The 22,394-nt window shown below is 47.9% G+C and overlaps 1 protein-coding gene across 1 annotated transcript in view; it reads right to left on the reverse strand.

Moving 5' to 3' along the window:
* LOC100681967 (heparan-alpha-glucosaminide N-acetyltransferase-like) overlaps positions 1–22,394 on the reverse strand; it is a 377,018-nt gene that overhangs the window by 123,473 nt on the left and 231,151 nt on the right. The window contains 1 exon segment of the mRNA XM_029059391.2: positions 5,654–5,730. Coding sequence (XP_028915224.1) covers positions 5,654–5,730 — 77 coding nt within the window.

The raw sequence follows: 22,394 nt of genomic DNA on the forward strand, positions 1-22,394 counted from the left end.
CACATAGTAAGCGCTTAACAAATGCCAACATTACTAAAATAGGGATTGATTGTAAAATAGGGATTGATTTTGAGCCCCATGTGGGACAGGGACTGTATCCAACCTAATTAGCTGGTATCTACCCTGCACTTAGTACAGTGCCTGGCACAGAGTAAGGGCTTAACAAATACCATTACAGACATAGAAAAAAGCTAAGGGAGATTGCGTGTTCAAGTTCATTCAATAGTATTTATTTATTCAATAGTATTTATTGAGCGCTTACTACGTGCAGAGCACTGTACTAAGCGCTTGGAATGTCCTGATTCGAATAAAATGAAATGTGTTCCCAATAAATCTGCAAAAGGTCAACTTGATTAGCAGGTATCTACCCCAGTGGTTAGTAGACTGCCTGGTACATAGTAAGCGCTTTACAGATGCTGTAAAAAAAAGAATTCTGTGCTCTCTATGAACGTCAGTACTCAAAGTCTCTTGCAGATTCTATGCATACCTTATCCTATCCTATTTCTTGAGTCCTACTTCAGGAATAGCTCTCCCTTTCCTTCTTTCCCATATCAGAAAGTTATTTTAATGGGGTTTTTTTCCCCCCTTGCTTCCCTTCAAGTTCCTCGAGGTCAGGGAACTCATCCACTAGCTCTACTGCATTTCCCCAAGTCGAGATTCAGCACTCTGCCCACAGTAGGCATTCAAGGAAGATTACTGATTGACTGATTGACAGTTTGACTGTGATTGATTCGACTGGAAGCCCGTCAAAGGGCAGGGACTGCCTCTGTTGCCGATTTGTCCATTCCAAGCGCTCAGTACGGTGCTCTGCACATAGTAAGCGCTCAATAAATACTATTGAACGAATGAATGAATGATGTCAGGACACTATTCCAAGCAGGCCCTCCTTCTCCTTCTTTCTCTGTGACCCTGAGAGAAGCAGTAGCTGCTCACGACGAATGTCCCTCCTAATAATAATAATAATAATAATAATAATAATAACGGTGGTATTTGTTAAGCGCTTACTATGTGCCGAGCACTGTTCTAAGCGCCGGGGTAGACACAGGGGAATGAGATTGTCCCACGTGGCGCTCACAGTCTTCATCCCCATTTTCCAGATGAGGGAACTGAGGCGCCGAGAAGTGACGTGACTTGCCCGAAGTCACCCAGCTGACAAGTGGCCGAGCCAGGATTCGAACCCACGACCTCTGACTCCAAAGCCCGTGCTCTTTCCACTGAGCCACGCTGCTTCTCAAGGACAGCAAGACCTAAGTTGTGCATGCACCAGCTCAATAGTTCAATTCCAAATATTTCAAATGACCACGAGCAGTTGCAGGTTATTTAGATAAAGCTGATCGGTTTTTGTTTGTTTTTTTAATGGCATGTGTTAAGTGTTTACTATGTGCCGGGCACCGTACTAAGCGCTGGAGTAGGTACGAGTTAATCAGGTTGGACACGGTTCCTGTCCCACATAGGGCTCACAGTCTTAATCCCCGTTTTACAGACGAGGTAACTGAGAAGCAAAGTGACTCGCCCAAGGTCACCCAGCAGAAAAGCGGTGCAGTGAAGCAGCGCGGCTCGGTGGAAAGAGCCCGGGCTTCCGAGCCAGGGGTCATGGGTTCGACTCCCGGCTCTGCCGCTTGTCAGCTGCGTGACCGTGGGCGAGTCGCTTCACTTCTCGGTGCCTCAGTGACCTCATCTGGAAAATGGGGATTAACTGCGAGCCTCACGTGGGACGGCCTGATGGCCCTGCATCTCCCCCAGCGCTTAGAACGGCGCTCTGCACATAGTAAACGCTTAACAGATACCAACGTTATTATTAAAATCCAGGTCCTTCTGACTCCCAGCTCGTGCTCCGTACACGGGGCCGTGCTGTTTCCCAGTTCAACTGGGTCAGTTCTTAGCATCAGGACAGTTGCTTTTAAAAACCTAATAAGAGGCACGTGCTAAGTGCTTACACTGTGTCAAGCCCAGTACTAAGAAAATCAGGTTGGACACGGCGCCTGTTTTACCCAGGGCTCACAGTCCAAGTAGGAAGGAGACCAGGTACTTAAACCCCATTCTGCAGATGAGGACACTGAGGCATAATAATAATGTTGGTATTCGTTAAGCGCTTCCTCCGTGCAGAGCACCGTTCTAAGCGCTGGGGGAGATCCAGGGTGATCAGGTTGTCCCACGTGAGGCTCACGGTCTTGATCTCCATTTTCCAGATGAGGGAACTGAGGCACAGATGAGTTAAGCGACTTGCCCACGGTCACCCAGCCGACAAGCGGCGGAGCCGGGATTCGAACCCCTGACCTCTGACTCCCAAGCCCGGGCTCTTTCCAGTGGGCCGCGCTGAGAGAAGTGCAGTGATCTACCCGAGGTCGCACAGCAAGTGGCAGAGCCGGGATTAGAGTCCAGGTCCTCTGTCCCCCAAGGTCACCCTGCTTCTCTTTTGCCGTGTGTCTTCTCTAGACCACTGTAAATCCAAGAATGCTGCCGTTTAAGGGACTGAAAAGTCAACTGAGATGAGAGAAGAATATCAAATAGAGAAGCTGGGTTGCCTGGCAGAAAAAGCTCAGGCCTAGAAGCCAGAGGACCTGGGTTCCAATCTCAGCTCTGCCAACTGTTTGCTAAGGGACACCGGGCAAGGCACTTCATGTCTCCGTGCCTCAGTTTCCTCGAGCTGTAAAACGGGGATCAACTACCTGTTAATAGTAATAAGAATCATGTTGGTATCTGTTAAGCGCTTACTATGTGCCGAGCACCGTTCTAAGCGCTGGGGTAGACACGGGGGAATCAGGTTGTCCCCCGTGGGGCTCACAGTCTTTCCAGAGGAGGCAACTGAGGCCCAGAGAAGTGAAGTGACTTGCCCACAGTCACCCAGCCGACGAGCGGCAGAGCCGGGATTCGAACCCATGACCCCCCGACTCCAAAGCCCGTGTCCTTTCCACCGAGCCACGCTGCTTCTCTACCCGTTCTCCCTCCCCTTCAGACTGTGAGCCCCATGCAGCGCCGGGACTATGTCTGAGCTTTGGAGTCAGGGGGTCACGGGTTCGAATCCCAGCTCCGCCACCTGTCTGCCGTGTGACCCTGGGCAAGTCACTTCACTTCTCGGTGCCTCAGTTCCCTCATCTGTAAAATGGGGGTGAAGACCGTGAGCCCCACGCGGGACAACCTGATTCCCCTGGGTCCACCCCAGCGCTTAGAACGGTGCTCTGCACGTCGTAAGCGCTTAACAAATACCACCATTATTACCTACCCCAGGGTCTGACACATAGTAAGCGCTCACTGAATACCATAAAAAAATTCATTTCTCTTTGCTCTTCCCGGTGGCTAGGCGCAGCGTGAGCAGAGTGGATGGAACTTGAGTTCCGCCTGAGTTCCGCATGCGGTTGGCCACGGGGTCTGGCTGTGATGAGTTCTGCGTCTGTCCTCAGTTCCAGGAGAAGCCTCCCGGACCAGGCCGCGAAGAGGGGCTTCCCCGTCGACAGCCTGCGCGGCTTCGGCTCCGATTCCTACCAATCGAATTGTTCCGCGACGGGAACTCCAGGCCTTCCTTCCCGACACATCTATCAGCGGAGCGGCAGCGTGGCCCAGTGGATGGCGCCCCGGCCCGGGAGTCCAAAGGCCCTGGGTTCTAATCGTGGCTCCGCCACTTGTCTTCTGTGTGATCTTGGGAGAGTCACTTCACTTCTCTGTTTCTCAGTTACCTCATATGTAAAATGGGGATAAGGACCGTGTGGGGCAGGGACCGGATCCAGCCCGATTGGCTTGGCTCAGCGGAAGGAGCACGGGCTTTGGAGTCGGAGGTCATGGGTTCGAATTCCGGCTCGGCCTCTTGTCGGCTGGGTGACTTTGGGCAAGTCACTTCACCGCTCGGTGCCTCAGTTACCTCCTCTGGAAAATGGGGATTAAAACTGTGAGCCCCACGGGGGACAACCTGATTCCCCTGTGTCCACCCCAGCGCTTAGAACGGTGCTCGGCACAGAGTAAGCGCTTAACGAATACCAACATTATTATTATTATTATTTACTTCAGCACTTAGAGGAGTGCCTGGCACACAGTAAGTGTCTAACGAATACATATTTTTAAAAAAAAATCAATCAGTTGTATTTATGGAGTGCTTACTGGGTACAGTGTACTGTACTGAGCATTTGGAAGAGAACACTGAGCGTGGTTCAGTGGAACGAGCCCAGGTTTGGGAGTCAGCGGTCATGGATTCTAATCCCGGCTCCATCACTTGTCGGTTGTGTGACTTGGGGCAAATCACTTCAGTTCTCTGTGCTTCTGTCACCTCGTCTGTAAAATGGGGATTAAGTCTGTGAGCCCCACGTGGGACTACCTGATTACCTTATATCTACCCCAGCTCTTAGAACAGTGCTCGGCACGCAGTAAGCGCTTGACAAATGCCGCCATCATCATTATTATTCCTATTACAATTAGAGTTGCTACACTTGATCTCTGCTCTCAAGGAGCTTTCAGTCTAGAGGGGAGGCAGACACAAAAATAAATCACAGCCGGGGGAAGGGTGAGAGTAGGAAGTTATGTACATCAGTGGTGTGGAGTTGGGGAAGGGCAAGAATCAAAGTGCTTATGGGCTACAGACCCAAGTGCAACACGAGACTAAACCAGAACTTGGCATAACTGTTGGATTAATCATCTTGCTGTAGGGGCATGAGAGTTCTAGGTGCTGTTTTTTTGGTTTGGCAGATCTCTACTTCAAGGAGGTGTGTGATCTAATGGATAGACAACGGACCTGGGAGTCAGAAGGGCCTGGGTTCTAATCCCGGCTCTGCCACTCGTCGGCTGGGTGATCTTGGGCAAATCTCTTCTCTGTGCCTCGGTTCCCTCATCGGTAAAATGGGGATTAAGGCCGTGAGCCCCATGTGGGACATTAACGGTGTTCAGATTGATCGGCGTGTATCTGCCCGAGCTCTTAGTATGGGCCAGACGCTGTGCTAAGTGCTGACTGGCACCGAATAAGCGCTGAAGAAAGGCCCCCGGAAAAAAAAAAAAAAGGTGAAGGAAAGCAAACACCGAAACGGCTTGTGTTTTTGGCAGCTGCAGGGTGGAAGAATCACCCGCGAGGTCCAGAGACTGCAAACTTGCTTAGAACTACAATGTAGCAGCAATAAAACCGGTAGTGGACGGAGTGAAGTGTCTAAGTGTACGTTCTGGGCAGGTATCTCGTCTTCACCCGCATCCATTTAGAGAGAAACGTCTCCAGCGAGAACTGTCCATTACGGTTTAGCCTGGGTGAGGGCCGGGAGAAGACTCTCTTAAAAGCTCCTCGTGCTCTCCGGGGTCCATATGCTACTCACTCCGAAAAAGAAGGATCAGCAAAACCCGGCAGTTACAGACCTCGCTTAAAGACAGAGAAAACGTTGCTGGTAGACAACACCGAGGCCATAAAATTAAAGAGAGAACTCCAGCTAAATAAAGTAATGGTCCTCCAGTGGAAAGACAAAATACAATTAGCATTCGCATGCTTATTTTAAGATCAATATTTTTCTGCTGATTTGCTGAAGAGGCTTTTATGAAGTTTAAGCAGAGTTCATTGTTAAATACTCTTACCTACAGAGGATATGGGAGGCCATATTAATTCCTTTTCTCTTAGAGATCAATAATGATATTGCCGATTCGCTTAAAAGGCTCCGACTGAAGCAGAGAGATGAAAATGGTACTGTACCGTTCCACGGAGCATGTTCGAAGAACCAGTAGCCGCCGCCGCCGTAGTTAACAAAAACCATGAGGGTCAGAGACAAGCTGCAGAACGAATGGGGAATTTGAAAATCATTATTAAGCAACTCCAGAACTCTCCAGATTGGTCAAGGGAGCTACTTGTTTTGTTTCTACCGTCTTCCTCGCATCCTCTCTTTATGAGATCAGAAAGACAACTCCATCCTCACTTTAAAAGTGAGAAAACTGAGGCAGAGTGAATCATGATTATTACTAGGGAGTGCTTACTATGTGCCAGGCACTGTACCGAGCGGTGGGGTGGATACAAGCAAATCCGGATGGACACCGTCCCTGTCCCACATGGGGCTCACCGTTTCGCTCCCCGTTTTACAGATGAAGTAAACTAAGGCCCGGGGAAGTGAAGTGACTCGCCCTAGGCCGCACAACAGACGAGTGGCGGAGCCAGGATTAGAACTCATGACCTCCCGACTCCCAGGCCCGTGCTCTATCCACTGCACCGGGCTGCGAGGGTCTTCTCGGAACACAGGGTGTCAGATTGAAAATCAATTAATCAATGGCATTTATTGAGCACTTACTGGGTGCAGGGCACTGTACTAAGCGTTTGGGAGAGTGCGATATAAGAGAGTTGGTAGGCCTCAGCTTACTTCCCAGCCACAGGACCGATGTCATTTTCTGCTTTCTCTCCCAGAAACCAGCACATAGTGTTTCACGGGGCCATCTCGCTCCCGGTTTCCCTCAGACCTCCAGGCCCTCTCCCCTCTGAAATGAAGAAAGCCAATCTGTAAAGAGGAGAGGCAGAAATGAGAACTCATCCCCCTAGTTTATAAACTCGTGGCGGGCAGGGAATGTCTCTACCGATTCTGGTGTACTGTAATTTCCCCAGTGCTTAGTTACAGCGCTCTGTACACTGGAAGTGCTCAGTAAATACCCCTGATCGATTGACTCATTGAGGAAGTGGTCCCTGTTGTCTTCAGCCTCAGGGCCGCTTGGGGTGAATCCGGGAGGAATGCTCACTTCCTTGGTGAGTCCTCCTCCTGACTCCAAGCAGCGTGGCTTAAGGATAGATCGCGGGCCCGGGAGTCAGAGGGAACTGGGTTCAAAACTCGGCTTCACCGCGCGCCCGTTGGGTGACCTTGGGCCAATCATTTAAACTTCTCTGGTACTCAGTTACCTCATCTGGAAAGTGGGGATTAAGACTGTGAGCTCCTTGTGGGACAGGACAGTGTCCAACCCGATTACCTTGTACCTACCCCCAGCGCTTAGTACGACGCTCAGCATCTAGTAAGCACTTAAGTACCATTATTATTATTATCTAAATACCATTCTGTCAACAGCAAGGAAGTTTCCATGGACTGAGAGCTATTAACACTGACTATAGAGTCCTTGGGTGGAGAGAGTGGATTCATTTTTCCCTTTCCCTTTCAGTCAGGCACTTAGGTAACGAGTGAAAATCCTCCTCATCCTCAACTGGTGGGTAAAATAGCTGGAAAAACTAAATTTTTAATAAAAAGCTTCTTGTGGCTGTTCCCCAAACCTACTGTGGTATCTGTTAAGTGCTTCCTATGTGCCAAACACTGTATTCAGCACTGGGGTAGACACAATTTAAGCGGATCGACCCCAGTTCCTGTCCCAGACAGAACTCATAGTCTAAGGGGGAAAGAGAACGGGGGTTTAATCCCTGTTTTATAGACGAGGAAACCGAAACAAAGAGAAATTAAGTCAACTGCCCCAGGTCACCTGGCTCACAGACCTCGGAGCCGGGATTAGAACCCAGGTCTCCTCCCGTGCTCTTTCCAATAAGCTACTTCCTAGGAGTTCATTTCCCTGAGCTCTGCAAAGATTCTCCGTATCATCATTATTAATAATAATAATAATGTTGGTATTTAAGCCCTTACTATGTGCCGAGCACTGTTCTAAGCGCTGGGGTAGATACAGGGTCATCAGGTTGTCCCACGTGAGGCTCCCAGTCTTCATCCCCATTTTACAGATGAGGTAACCGAGGCCCAGAGAAGTGAAGTGACTTGCCCCCAGTCACCCAGCTGACGAGTGGCAGAGCCGGGAGTCGAACCCATGACCTCTGACTCCCAAGCCCGTGCTCTTTCCACTGAGCCACGCTGCTTCTCCAGCAATGATCTCTGTATATGGATGGAGCCATCTTCTGAGACACAGCTCTGGAAGATCTTGCTAATTACTGTTAGCTTCATTCTCCAGGCCCTCTGCCAAGGTTCATGATGATTCATTCCATCGTATTTATTGAGCGCTGAGTGTAGAGAACTGTACTAAGCGCTTAGAAAGTACAAAGCGGCAATAGAGAGAGACAATCCCTGCCCATAATGGGCTCGGAGTCTAGAGGAGGAGAGACAGACATCAATACGATAGCCATCAATATAAATAAATAGAATTATGGATATATCCATGTCTGCGTAAGCGCGGTGGGGCGGGACGGGGGGAGAGCAGCGGGAGTGAGTCGAGGTGACGTGGAAGGGAGGGGGAGCTGAGTAAAAGCGGGGCTTAGTCTGGGAAGGCCTCTTGGAGGAGGAGACCCTTCAGTAGGGCTTTGAAGGGACAAGAGATGGAGGAGGGAGGATCTGAGGAGGGAGGGCGTTCCAGGCCAGAGGTAGGACGTGGGCCAGGGGTCGGAGTGTGGTGTTCGTTAAGCGCTTACTGTGAGCCGGTCACCCTACTGAGCCCTGGGATAGAGAAAAGGTGATCGGGTTAGACACGGTCCCACACAGAGCTCCCGGTCTTCCTCCCCGTTTTACAGATGAGGTAACCGAGGCACAGAGAAGTGAAGTCATTTGCCCGAAACCACACGGCAGACAGGTGACAGAGCCAGCACGGGTCCTTCTGACTCCCAGGCCCTCGCTCTATCCTCTAGGCCACGCTGCTTCTCACGGTCTCTGGATCCCCCGCGGGCCGGACTGCTGAGGAAATGCAACCTCGGCCTCTCAACATCCGCATAAACAAAATACCCCGCTCATAATGAACCAGCAGGCTCGGCAAACAGCGCGCCAGTCTCGAGACCGGAAATTGATCGTTCTGCCCTTACTGTTGGGGACCGAGGCATCGGTCCCAGATCTGCTTTCATCTGCTCGGGAGAACACGGTGTATTGCTTCCAGCATCAGATAAATCCAACGGAGGCAGAAGAGATTAATTAGTTTTACCTTAAAGGCTTGCCCCGCGTTATTGTTCTTGGAGAAATATTCCTCCGTCCAGGCAGCAGCGGGGATAGCATTTTAACTTCAACGGGCATGTAGATCACGGCGGGTGGGCACGGGAGGAGGGTCTGTCTTTGGGACGGTGAGGACTGTAAATAACGACATGTCCCATTCAGCGCCGTTGCCAGAGTTAATTAAACAATGCGGGTTCCCGGGGCCCGGAGCGGCTTCTCGAGAAGCTTGCCCGGCCTCTTTCCCCGATGACCCCTCAAGAGTGCACAGGTGCACGGCTGCTCAGGAGAGCAGTCATTATGAATTTTATTCCACTTAATAGCCCGTGCAGGAAATGGAAGGTTAGATTACCGATCGATAAGTGGGCTAAGGAAATCTGACAACCTTCGGTCAGAATCGGGGAAAATAGATGGTATTAATTAATTCACTGGCCGGGGAGAGGGGGTGGGCGGGGGGGGGGGGGGTGGGAACCATCTCTAGCAGCAGCGACAGCCTAGAAAATGCTTCTCTCTCTCAGTAGTATTGATTAATTAGGAAGGACAGCTATCGGCACCGTTCTCTAATTGAAAAGAAACCCCGACCCAGTTCCTTCTGTTGAAAAACTTCCCAGCTACCCGAGCCAGAGCACTTCCCAACCAGCCACACAGCCGTATGATCTTTCCTTTGAAACAATCTTCCTCTTAAAAGTTGTCCTCACCCTGAGCAACAAGTTTCGCTCTTGGCTCTTGCAGTTCTCTGAGTGGCTCCAGTTACTTCGGAGGGTCGTCCTTCTCCGCAATTCCGTACTATAGACATTGGCCATTGTTCAGCTCGATCAACGACTGGTATGTATCGATCGACTCCCGAGTGCAAAGCACCCCTCTTCAACCCGGCGGAGCCAAACATCTGGTAACTGCGGCTTCTCCTCCCTGTGCGTTCTCGGCCTAATAATAATAATAACCGAGGAACTTCTTTAGCCCTTACTATGTGCCAAGCACTGGGGTAGACACAAGGTAATCGGGTTGGACACAGTCCCTGTCCCACGTGGGCTCACACTCTTAATCTCCATTTGACAGATGGGGTAACTGAGGATCAGAGAATAATAATTATGGTATTTGTTAAGCGCTTACTATGTGCCAGACACTGTACTAAGCACTGGGGGGGGACACAAGCAAATCGGGTTGGACACAGTCCCTTGGCCCAGGTGGGGCTCACAGTCTCAATCCCCTTTTTACAGACGAGGTAACAGACACAGGAAGTGAAGTGACTTACCCGAGGTCACACAGCAGACAAGTGGCAGAGCTGGGATTAAAACCCACGATCTTCTGACTCCCAGGCCCCATGACTGGAGAAGCAGCGTGGCTCAGTGGAAAGAGCCCGGGCTTCGGAGTCCGAGGTCATGAGTTCGACTCCCGGCTCTGTCACTTGTCAGCTGTGTGACTGTGGGCAGGTCACTTCACTTCTCTGTGCCTCAGTCACCTCATCTGGAAACTGGGGATTAACCGTGAGCCTCACGGGGGACGACCTGATGACCCTGTATCTCCCCCAGCGCTTAGAACAGTGCTCTGCACATAGCGCTTACCAAATTCCATTATTATTATTTTTATCTATCCTCTATGCCACGCTAGTTAAGTGCCTAGCCCAAGGTGGCACAACGGACACGTGGCGGAGACGGGGTTAGACCCCACGGCCTCCCTCCAGCTGCGGCCGTGCAACGTGCCAATTTCCTTCCCTCCCCACTCCCCGGGGCCTCCGGTATGCTCCGTGCCCAGCCAGGCTGCCTCCTCTGCCCGGCACCGGCTCCCCTCACACCATCAAGGAGCGCTCAATAAATACTACTGAATGAATGAGACCCCCGTTCCATCAGACTTTCCACCACCCCAGCGGAAAAGAGACCCTCACCTTCGGTCTCGGGCCTTGTGCAACGTGAGGAAAACTAGTGGCTTGGGTAACTTCCGCTGGGGCTTTGGGCGTATCGTGGACGCCGAAACACAAGGGGCCTGAAATTCTGCTCTTCTAGTCACAATTCCCCATGGACTCTTCACTTTGTGTACTGTGTATTTGTCCTTTCTCTTACGTTGCTTTATTGTTCTATTGTTTCTACTCTTATGTCTGTCTCCAGGCTTCTCCCCTACCTACAGTCAAAGACTGTGAGGCTCGAGAGAGACAAGATCGGTGTCCAATTCCCACCCGTCTATGCTTTCCCGGTGCTTAGCGCAGTGCTCCACCCCTAATAAATGCTTTAACGAACGCTATTACTAAATACTACCACTAACGCCCGAGTCCTGAGGGAGAATCGATCAGAAGCAAAGCACAGGTTGTCTGCTCTCCTGGAGCTTACCCTCTACAGGGGGAGTCCCACAACTTTTTACAAATAGTGTAAGAGGAGAAAACAGACAGTGGTTCAAGTGTATCGGGATGAAGTAGAATAAATGAATATTCAAATGAAAAACCCAATAAAAATGTGCATATGTGCTGAGGATAGAAATGAAATAGAATATGCAAGCGCAAAGCCTTCCTGGATGGAAGAGCATCTCTATGGACAGCAACGTTACTACTGGGGGAAGTTGGGGTGACATTTAGGTGTGAATGTCCCAGAGGCAAGAGTTAATGCAAAAACATAGGTTGGATATAGAGAGGTATATTTGGCACTTGCATAGAGGTGGGAGCTGAAGTCACGTGAGCGAAGAACGAGTGCGGAGCGAGAAAAGGACACAGAAGGGTGACCTGTGGCAGATGCTCGACCCAAAGCGATAAATGTGCGGCTCAACGTCTGGGAGGGCTCTCTCCCACTGTCAAGTGCAATTCTGACAGGCTGGGACAATTAAGAGTGGGGGAAGGGGGCGAGAGAGGAGAAATGGGAAAAGGAGACTTTGAGGATTCCAAGCTCCTCTAGTTCCAGCTCCGTGTAATTTGGCTCCAACGGTTCCCGACCATGGATGCTACAGCTCCTTATTAAGGTCCTCCCCGGCTCAGGTCTCTCCCAAAAGTTGCCAGGACTCTACAGTAAGGTGCCTACAGAGGGCTCGGGGTCGGTGTCCTCCTCACACCTCCACCGACGCAGCCCAGCAGATGCCTCTGCCCTCTAACTTGATCAGAGCCTCCAAAGTGTCTCCTCAGAGGAGCAGTGTGGTCTAATGGATGGAGCAGGAGCCTGGGAGTGAGAAAGACCTGGGTTATAATCCCCGTTCTGCCACTTATCTGCCGGGTGACCTCGGGCGAGTCACTTATCTGTGCCTCAGGTGCCTCATCTGTAAAATGGGGTTTAAGACCGTGTGCCCCGGGAAGCGGCGTGGCTCAGTGGAAAGAGCCCAAGCTTGGGAGTCAGAGGTCATGGGTTCGAATCCCGGCTCTGCCACTTGTCAGCTGTGTGAATGTGGGCAAGTCACTTAACTTCTCTGGGCCTGAGTTCCCTTATCTGTAAAATGGGGATTAACTGTGAGCCTCACGTGGGACTCACGTGGGACAACCTGATTACCCTGTATCTACCTCAGCGCTTAGAACAATGCTCTGCACATAGTAAGCACTTAACAAATACCGCCATTGTTATACGAGATGCGGAATTTGTCCCACCCCATCACTTTGTATCCAGGGCTTAGAACAGTGCCTGGTACATAATAACTGCTTACCAAATACCATGAAACAAAACACAAAAGACCTTCTCAGTGTGGAGCTTCTTCTATAGAATACTAAGATGTATTTTGGAATCATGGAAACGTGTGCCCAGACTCAAGAAGAGAGCTGCATTCTCCTGTCTACTCTCCTTTCCTCATCAGCCTTTCCAATAGACTGCCCTGCCCGATTTTCTCTCATGACATCCATGTTTTAAAATGGCAGAATAATGGATTTTGAAATTGAACCGCCTTGAGAGAGTGATGATATCTTATTTTTTTTTTTCGCAGGAGAACACACTGTACTCAGCAAAAAAAGAACATCTCCCTTAATATGCATGGACACTTTATCCATTAGGTCCAAGGCACATTGCCTCCTTACTGAAACCATTTCTCCAAAACGTAATTACTTCATAAGGTTCTAAAATAATATTCTCCTCCGAAGAAGAGCCCCAGAGAAACGAGAGAGCGAAGCAGAGGGGGGATGGAGGCAAATCAAATAACCAATGTAACAGCCCGTCTAGGGTATGGTCAGCTTCACCAGAGTCCTAAATTGCTTAAAGGAAAACCCTTCAGAAAATCAAAGATGCATTAAGATGACTCACTGAAACTAAATTCCCAAACAGCCCGCGTGTAGCTGTCACTTAAGGTTTGACTCTGAGACTTTTCCTCACGATCTCCCTCTAAGTTTCTGCCTTTGAGAGTTTGGGGCTGGAAGAACAGGCTTCATTTACCCCGACAGCGCTAGGTCATCCAGTAGGAGCATTTCCACTTCCATCAACCACTGCGCACTCCGTATATCTCTTCTGCACGGGGGAAAGCCCAAGGAATAATCTGGACAGACCGAAGAGATCACCGAGCCTACGATATCTGTTTGGTTGAGCCTTGATGTACGAACCCCAAGAGGACAAAACGTTTAAGACCTCGGGGCCTATCGGATATAAAGTACCCCAAATGGGCAGTCTGCCTGTATCACATTCACACGTGCCCCCCCCACACACACACGCATATCCTCACTGAAAGCTGGTCAAAAATCCAAATAGTTTTCATTGCTCTGGCAAGTCCTTTTCCAAAAGCACATTCAGGGTATTACTTTGGAGGTCCTTTTATCATTTTCTAGGAAAACGGCAATACGTTCCTACTAGAAGCCAGCCTGGCCTAGCCATTTACTTCTCTAATGCCAACCTGCTCACTCTAAATAGATCTAGTCTATCCCGCCGCCGAACCCTCGCCCTCTTCCCTCCTTCTTCACGACCAACAGTCGTGTGACTTTGAGCAGGTCACTTCACTTCTCTGCGCCTCAGTTACTTCATCTGTAAAATGGAGATTAAGACTGTGAGCCCCATGTGGGACAACCTGATAACCTTGTATATCCCCCAGCACTTAGAACAGTGCTTGGCACATAGTAAGCGCTGAACAGATACCATCATCATCCTCACCTTCAAAGCCTTCTTAAATGCACAGCTCTTCCGGAACTAGGCCCTCATTTCCTCTTTCCCTACTCTCTTCTGTGTCCCTTTATTCACCCCTCCCTCAGCCCCACAGCACTTATCTAATATCTAATCCCGGCTCTGCCACTCATCTGCTATGTGGCCTTGGGCACATCACTTCCCTTCTCTGTGCCTCAGTCACCTCATCTGTAAAATGGGGATGAAGACTGTGAGCCCTGTGTGGGACAGGGACTGCGTCCAACTGGATCTGCTTAGATCCAGCACTTAGAACAGTGCCTGGCACATAGTAAGGACTTAACAAATACCGTTATTATTATTATGTACATAAGCAGTGTGGCTCAGGGGAAAGAGCCTGGGCTTGGGAGTTAGAGGTCATGGGTTCTAATCCCAACTCTGCCACTTGTCCCTGACGTTGGACAAGTCATTCAACTTCTCTGTGCCTCAGTTACCTCATCCGTAAAATGGGGATGAAGACTGTGAGCCCTACGTGACACAACCTGATTACCTTGTATCTACCCCCGCGCTTAGAACAGTGCTTGGCACATAGTAAGCGCTTAACAAATACCAACATTCTTATTATTATAACCGTAATTCATTTATTTGTATTAATGACTGTCTCCCCATCTAGGCTGTGAGCTTATTGTGGTGAGGGAACTTGTTTAACAACTCAGTTAATCTGTTAACTGTACTTTCTCAAGTGCTTAGTACAGAGGTCTGCACATATTAAGTGCTCAATAAATGTGACTGATCAATTCATTGATTCATTCATTCATTCAGCTGTATTTATTAAGCACTTACTCTGTGCAGATTGACAATCCCCACCCACAACGAGCTCACAATCTAGAGAAGTGAATAGTGGATAGCCTGGACCGGGGGGGGGTCAGAAGGTCATGGGTTCTAATCCCAGCTCTGCCGCTTGTCAGCTGTGTGGCTTTGAGCAAGTCACTTCACTTCTCTGGGCTTCGGTTACCTCATCTGTAAAATGGGGATCAAGAATGTGAGCCCCACAGGGGACAGGGACCGTGTCCAACCCGAGTGGCTTGTATTCTCTCCAGTGTTTAGTACAGTGCCCGGCACGTACTAAGGACTTAACAAATAACAGCTATTATTATTATTAGAGAGGGGAGACAGACATCGATACAAATAAATAAAATTACAGATACGTACATAAGTACCGTGGGGCCGGGAGAGGAGGGAAAAACAAAGGGAGGAAGTCAGGGAGATGCAGAAGGGAGTGGGACATGAGGAAAAGTGGGGCTTAGCCTTCTCCTCCAAGAGACATGCCTTGACAGATGAGTTAGCTTTATCCCTAAATTTCATTCTTAATATTTATTAGGCTATGAAAACCGAGGGAACACTCCAGGATGGAGAAAGAAAATAAAGCAATTAACACAAAGAGCCAAAGAAAGAAAGAAAGATTTACTTAGAGATTGTTGCATTCTATTAATAGACAAATTATTTATTGTCTAATAAAGTGAGAAGCAGTGTGCCCAGTGGATAGACCACACACTTGAGAGTCAGAAGGACCTGGGTTCTAATCCTGACTCCTCTGTCTGCTGTGTGACCTTGGGCAAGTCACGTCACTTCTCAACTGCAAAATGGTGATAAAGACTATGAGGCTCATGTGGAACAGGGACTGAATCCAACCCGACTTGCTTGTGTCCACCCCAGAGCTTAGAAAACTACATAATACATAGTAAGTGCTTAACAAATGCCACTATTATTATTACTGTTGCTATTATTATGTACTTTGAGCTGCACTCAAGTCCTCCAACTCCCTGGGCTGTGTTTTTTTACTAGGCCGCGCTGCTTCTTTATTGCAGCAGAATCTCCTGGAAAAAAAAAAAAATCAATGTATTTTCTTATCTCATTACAAGTCAGAAGTGTGTTTGATTCAAATTCCGTCTTCCATTATGATTCAGTACTATATTACCTGCAGGAGGGAGCGATGAGAATGTCATTACATACACAAAATTTTTATAAGAGTAAATGTGTGTTTTATTATCCTTCCGCTCCGGTGCCCATGCATAAAGGAATGATGTATTGACTTTTCTTCCCCTGATAATGGGTACTCCTCATCTGGAACTAGACTGCTGGCTACTGAAGTTATCTTCAAGGGGTTAGAAACATTTAGTGGAGATTGCAAAACTCTGAAATGACCAGTGCCTCCGGCCGGGGTGGGGGTGGGGGAATAGGAGATAAGAAATTTCTATCTTACAAAGTCTCTTTGATGAGTGAAAAATGAAAAATAATAATAATTATGGCATTTGTTGGGTTTACTATGTGGCAAGCACTGTTCTAAGTGCTGGGGTAGATACAAGGTAATCAGATTGTTCCACATGGGGCTCACAGTGTTAATCCCCATTTTACAGACGAAGTAACTGAGGCACAGAGAAGCTAAGTGGCTTGCCCAAGGTCACACGGCAGACAAGCGGCGGAGCCAGGATTAGAACCCACGTCCTCTGACTCCCATACCCGTGCTCTTTCCACTAAGCCACGCTGCTTCTAACCGAAGGAAGGGTTCCATAACCCCTGATGGAAGCGACTGATTAGACCCTGAGCCCGTCACTGGGCGGGGATCGTCTCTATCTGATTCTCTTGATTCTATTTACTGCTCTTGATTCTATTGATCGCCACTGTTCTCGTCCGTCCGTCTCCCCCGATCAGACCGTAAGCCCGTCAAAGGGCAGGGACCGTCTCTATCCGTTACCGATTTGTCCATTCCAAGCGCTTAGTACAGTGCTCTGCACATAGTAAGCGCTCAATAAATACTATTGAAAATACTATTGAATATCTGTTGCCGAATTGTACATTCCAAGCGCTTAGTACAGTGCTCTGCACATAGTAAGCGCTCCGTAAATACTACTGAATGATTCTGCCCCAATTTCTTTTCCATCCACCATTCCCGGGGCAGGACTACTTCTGCTACGATGCCCTTCCCAAAACAAATTCCACAAGATGAGAACAGATTGCCTTGCAGCTGAGGGCCTCAAGCAGGCGTGACTCCACACCCCGCTGCTCCTTGGAGAAAGGGGGAAGAGAAGATGAGGAGAATGGATGATCTCCGAGAGAGTCGAGGGCGAAGACTCGAGTTGACCGTGCGGAAGGAGGCGGTGGTGAACCACTCCCGTATTTTTACCAAGGAGACACTCTGGATCCGCTACCAGAAGGATTGCCGACGGAGGTGGGGCCTCCTGGGAGAGATGCGTCCACGGCATCGCTACGGGGCGGATACTTCTCGAAGGCGTAAGACAGGACAAACACTCCTATGGCTCCAGGGAAGAAAATCAGGGAATCTTTGAGCTGGTAGGGATCTCGTGGAAGTTTTATAAACAACTCTCTTGCATCGTATTCCCCGAACTGCTTAATACAGTGCTTTGCACACAGTGAGCGCTCATGTATAACCACTTCCTCTCTCCACCTAATCCATTTCAGCTGATTAAATATCTTTCTTATTTCGCCCCCAAATTCCACCGTATATGACCTTGAGTGAGCCGCTTCACTTCTCTGGGCCTCGGTTTCCTCATCTGTAAAATGGGGATAAAATATAAAATACCTGTTCTCCCTCCCTCTTAGGCTGGGAGCTCCAACCGGGACAGGGGGTGTCTCCAATCTGATGATCTTGAATCTATCGCAGCATTTAGTTCAGTGCTTGGTACATAGTAAGCACTTGACCAAAACCACAATTACCCAGAAGGAGGTTTCCCAACCTCTCTTTGTGATCTCCTCTCTAACCTAAATGAATCCTGATGCTTGCTTAAGTCCATTTCCTCTCTTTGGAGGGGAGGAAATCGAAAAGTTTTCAACTTCTCTGGGCCTCAGTTTCCTCCATCTATTAAACAGGGATTCAATGTCAGTTTTCCCTTTGCCTTAGACTGCGAGCCCCATTTCCCTTCTAGATTGTGAGCCCCCTGTGGACAGGGATTGTTTCTATTTGTTGCTGAATTGTAATAATAATTATGGTATTTATTAAGTGCTTATTGTGTGCCAAACACTGTTCTAAACATTCGGTAGATACAAGGTAACCAGGTTGTCCCATGAGGGGTTCACAGTCTTAATCCCCATTTGGCAGATGAGGGACCTGAGGCACAGAGAACTGAAGTGACTTGCCCACGGTCACCCAGCTGACAAGTGGCAGATCTGGGATTAGAACCCATGACCTCTGACTCCCAAGCCGGTGCTCTTTCCACTGAGCCGTGCTGTACTTTTCAAGCGCTTAGAACAGTGTTCTGCCCACAGCAAGCGCTCAATAAATATGATTGAATGGATGAAATTTCTCGACCGTAACCCCTTGTGGGCAGGGATTGTCTCTCTTAATTGCTGAATTGGACTTTCCAAGCGCTTAGTACAGTGTTCTCCACAGTAAGCGCTCAATAAATATGATTTGAATGGATGAAATTTCTAGACTGTAAGCCCGGTGTGGGCAGAGATTGTCTCTCTTTATTGCTGAATTGTACTTTCCAAATGGTTAGTACAGTGTTCTGCACACAGTGAGTGCTCAGTAAATACGATTGACTGACTGACTGACTGAATGAATGAATGAATGAATATGGGATTAGTATTTACCCTAGCTTTTAGCTCAATACTTAGCAAATAGTAAGCAATAATCAGTAACTAATGCCAAGGTTATTATCATCACTAGCATTTTTGACATTTTCTTTTTCAAAGAAAAGATTAGGGAAATCATAAAATTCTCATTTAGCGACATCTTACAGCTTTTTGTTAAGCATTCATTTGCATGCAGCATAAATGAAAAACGCTAACCCACGTCCTTACGGCGTTTATATTCTAAATCGGTTCATTCATTCCATCATATTTATTGAGCGCTTGCTGTGTGCAGAGCACCGTACTGAGCGCTTGGAAAGTACAATTGGGTAACAAAAAGAGACAATCCCTGCGCAGAGCAGGCTCACAGTCTGAGCCATACTGCCAAATGTAGTCTTAAAGAATTGCACAGGAAGGGTAGCTGTAGTGTCAGAAGATAGGTTTGTGGTGATGGTTGCCAAATTTGTGTTACCAAAACTTAATAATAATACGAATTATTATTATTATGGCGTTGGTTAAGCAGTGCCAAACACGGTTCTAAGTGCTGGGGTGGTTACAAGGTAATCAGGTTGTCCCACGTGGGGCTCACATTCTTAATCCCCATTCTACAGATGGGGTAACTGCGGCATAGAGACCTGAAGTGAGTTGCCCAAGGTCACACAGCAGACAAGTGACAGAGCCGGGATTAGAACCCACGGCCTCTGAATCCCAAGCCTGTCTCTTGCCACTAGGTCATGTTGCCAACTTTCTTTAGGTGGGTACTCTTCATTCTAACCAGGAAAGTGAGGCAGGACAGGAAAAGGCGAGGTCAAGTGCTTTTTGAACGTGACGTGAGATTAGCTCCCACCAAGCCCACGTCGACATCAACCTTTTCTCCGCTACGGAAGAGTTTCCTATTGCCACTATAAAGCATCTTTTCTCTTTCCCCTACTGAAAGGTGAAACGGTATCAGGGCCCCATTGGCTCTTAACTTGCTCTCCTCCATCCCACATCAAGTCACTAAGGTCAAATTAGTTACATTTATGTTTCCATCATGAGGTTAACTATATTTATGGGCTATGGGTTTCTCAGGCAATAGACACCTCCGCTGATTGTACGAGCTAATTGTTAGCTGGTTTTAAGATGAATTTACCCAGGGATGTCATCAAACACATTCCTTTGGGTCCCAGCAGGATAGCTTTGGCAATTCGCAGACTTCATCGCAAATTACCTTATGGATCCTGATGAATTAATGAACGTGAGTTAGTATGATGTCATGGGATTATAAGGGACGGGATAGATGGTCCGTAACCGACATCTCAAGATAAAACTGATCAGTCCTGGAATCAAAAGAAGGAAAAGGCTTCAGGGTCCCATTCACTAATATAACATTTTAATCTTTTAGCACTATCCTACCACAGATATTTTAAAAGCTCTAGGTTTCTCTACGCGCCCCGTCTCTCTTTCACACACTGGTACAATTATGTCCATTAGTTGTCATAGTAACCAAGGCAGAGGTTAAGTCATTTGCTAGAAGAGACCCGGTGCAAATTATGGCGTTTCACCAACTTATTGCCAATCTTTTTAATTAAAACATTTTCCTTTCAACTCAGCTAACAGCAGAGATCAGTAAACAGGGTAGATTAAATTACAGATATTTAGACTCTCCTGTCTTTAGAAGGACCTAGTGTATCTTAATTACTGGTGGAAAAAATGACGAGGTGCAAAGGATAATCGCTAATGAGCAGGTAAAGTTAACACATGAGGGATGGTAACTTCTGCAGGGCTGATCAAAAGAAATATGAAAATCTCTCATGACGTAAAAAACTACATGAATAGATTTACTAAAAAAACATTTAGGGGACTCGAAGCTCAAAAGGACATGTTTAACCGTAACTTCATTATTACATTTTTGCTTCCTGGAACTGTGATTTCATACTGCTGGTTACTAAAGTTCAACTAAATTAAATAATGACATAGGTCTGGAATTTAGAGGTGGGACCTGATCTCAGAATGGTTTCGCCTAGCGAAACCATAAAGATCGAACCTTATACGTCAAATTGGACTGCAATATTACAGGATCTCAGACCTGCCATCTCTTCCCTTTGACCACTATTCACCATCGTCATCATCAGTGGTACTCATTGAGTGTCTACCGTGTGCGGAGCTTAGGAGAGTAGACTGCAACAGAGTTGGTAGACATTCATTCATTCAATAGTATTTATTGAGCGTTTACTATGTGCAGAGCACTGTACTAAGCGCTTGGAATGGACAAATCGGCAACAGATAGAGACGGTCCCTGCCCTATGACGGGCTTACGGTCTAATCGGGGGAGACGGACGGACGAGAACAATAGCGTGACACGTTCCCTACTCAAAACGAGCTTACAGTCTAAATATTCAACAGTACCTGGGGAAAGTAGGGAGATGGAAGAGTGTGGAATTCTGATGTCAAAGTGCGGTAGCGCTGATCAGGGCCATCCCCAGCTACACTGTAGATCACCTCTCCGCATCCAGGATCGTAACCATAGTAATTTTTCATGGTGTTTGCTAAGTGTTTACTATGTGTCAAGTGCTGCACTAAGTCCTGGGATAGATATAAGATAATCAGGTTGGACACATGAATCCCACCTAGGGCTCACAGTCTTCGTCCCCATTTTACAGATGAGATAACCAAAGTTCAGAGCAGTTAAGTGATTTGCCCAAGGTTACGAGCAGACAAGTAGCAGATAAGAACCTCTGCACACAATAAGCACTCAATAAATATGACTGAATGAATAAGAACCCAGATCCCCCGGCTCCCAGGCCCGAGCTCTTTCCACTGGACCACACTGCTTCTCTAGTGTGGCCTTTGTTAAGTGCTTACCGTGTGCCAAATACTTGGGTGGATCCAGTTCATTCATTCATTCATTCATAGTATTTATTGAGCACTTACTAAGCGCAGAGCACTGTACTAAGCGCTTGTACTGGACAAATCGGTAACAGATAGAGACGGTCCCTGCCCTTTGACGGGCTTCCGGTCTAATCGGGGGAGACGGGCAGACGAGAACAGTGTCAATAAATAGAATCGAGGGGAAGAACATCTCATTAAAACAATAGCAAATAAATAGAATCAGGGTGACGTGCACCCCATTAACAAAATAAATCGGGTAATGAAGATATACACAGATATACCCAATACAAGATATATCCAATACATCCAATATGAACATCTCATTAAAATAATAGCAAATAAATAGAATCAGGGTGATGTACATCTCATTAACCAAATAAATAGGGTAATGAAGATATATCCAGTATAACCAATACAAGATATATCCAATACAATCAGAGCAGCCACAGTCCCTGTCCCCCTTGGCCAGATGAAAAAACTGAGTCCCAGAGAAGTGGACTTGCCCAAGGTCACTGAGCAGGCAAGTGGCCGAGTGGAGATAGGACACCAGGTCTCCAGTCTCCCAGGTCTGTCCTCTTTCATCTAGGCTACACGGCTTTTCTAAATCAGCAACAGAGCGGGAACTGTGAGCTCACTGAGAATCAGCCCTTCGCCAGACCCATCCTTCTTCTAAATAGCCGATGGGATCTAGTGTGATGCGCCAGCCGGTACAAATGCACTTGGATTTTCAGGACATTTTTAGAAAAATGAATAGAGGAGAGCTTGTCTTTTGGATGCCCTGTGGAAATGGGAAAGGTCAGGGCACCGTGGGTATGAGGCAGTGCCCTGTTTCTATGAAGTCAGCCTGGGGCACCTGGCCCTTCCTGGGTCCCCCTGCCCCTTCAGCTTCCCTTCCCTGCAGGACTGAAGACAGATCCAAGGCCCAAGGGGTTTTCAGAGAGGAGACCAGGTTCATTCTTTTTGCATTTAAAAACAATAATAATAATAATGACGGCATTTGTCCAGGGCTTAGTATGAACCAGTCACTATACTAAGCGCTGGGGTGGGTACAAATGAATTGGGTTGGACGCACTCCCTGTCCCACAAGGGACTCACAGTCTCG

Source organism: Ornithorhynchus anatinus, chromosome 3 (assembly GCF_004115215.2).
Source record: "Ornithorhynchus anatinus isolate Pmale09 chromosome 3, mOrnAna1.pri.v4, whole genome shotgun sequence".
NCBI lineage: Eukaryota > Metazoa > Chordata > Mammalia > Monotremata > Ornithorhynchidae > Ornithorhynchus > Ornithorhynchus anatinus.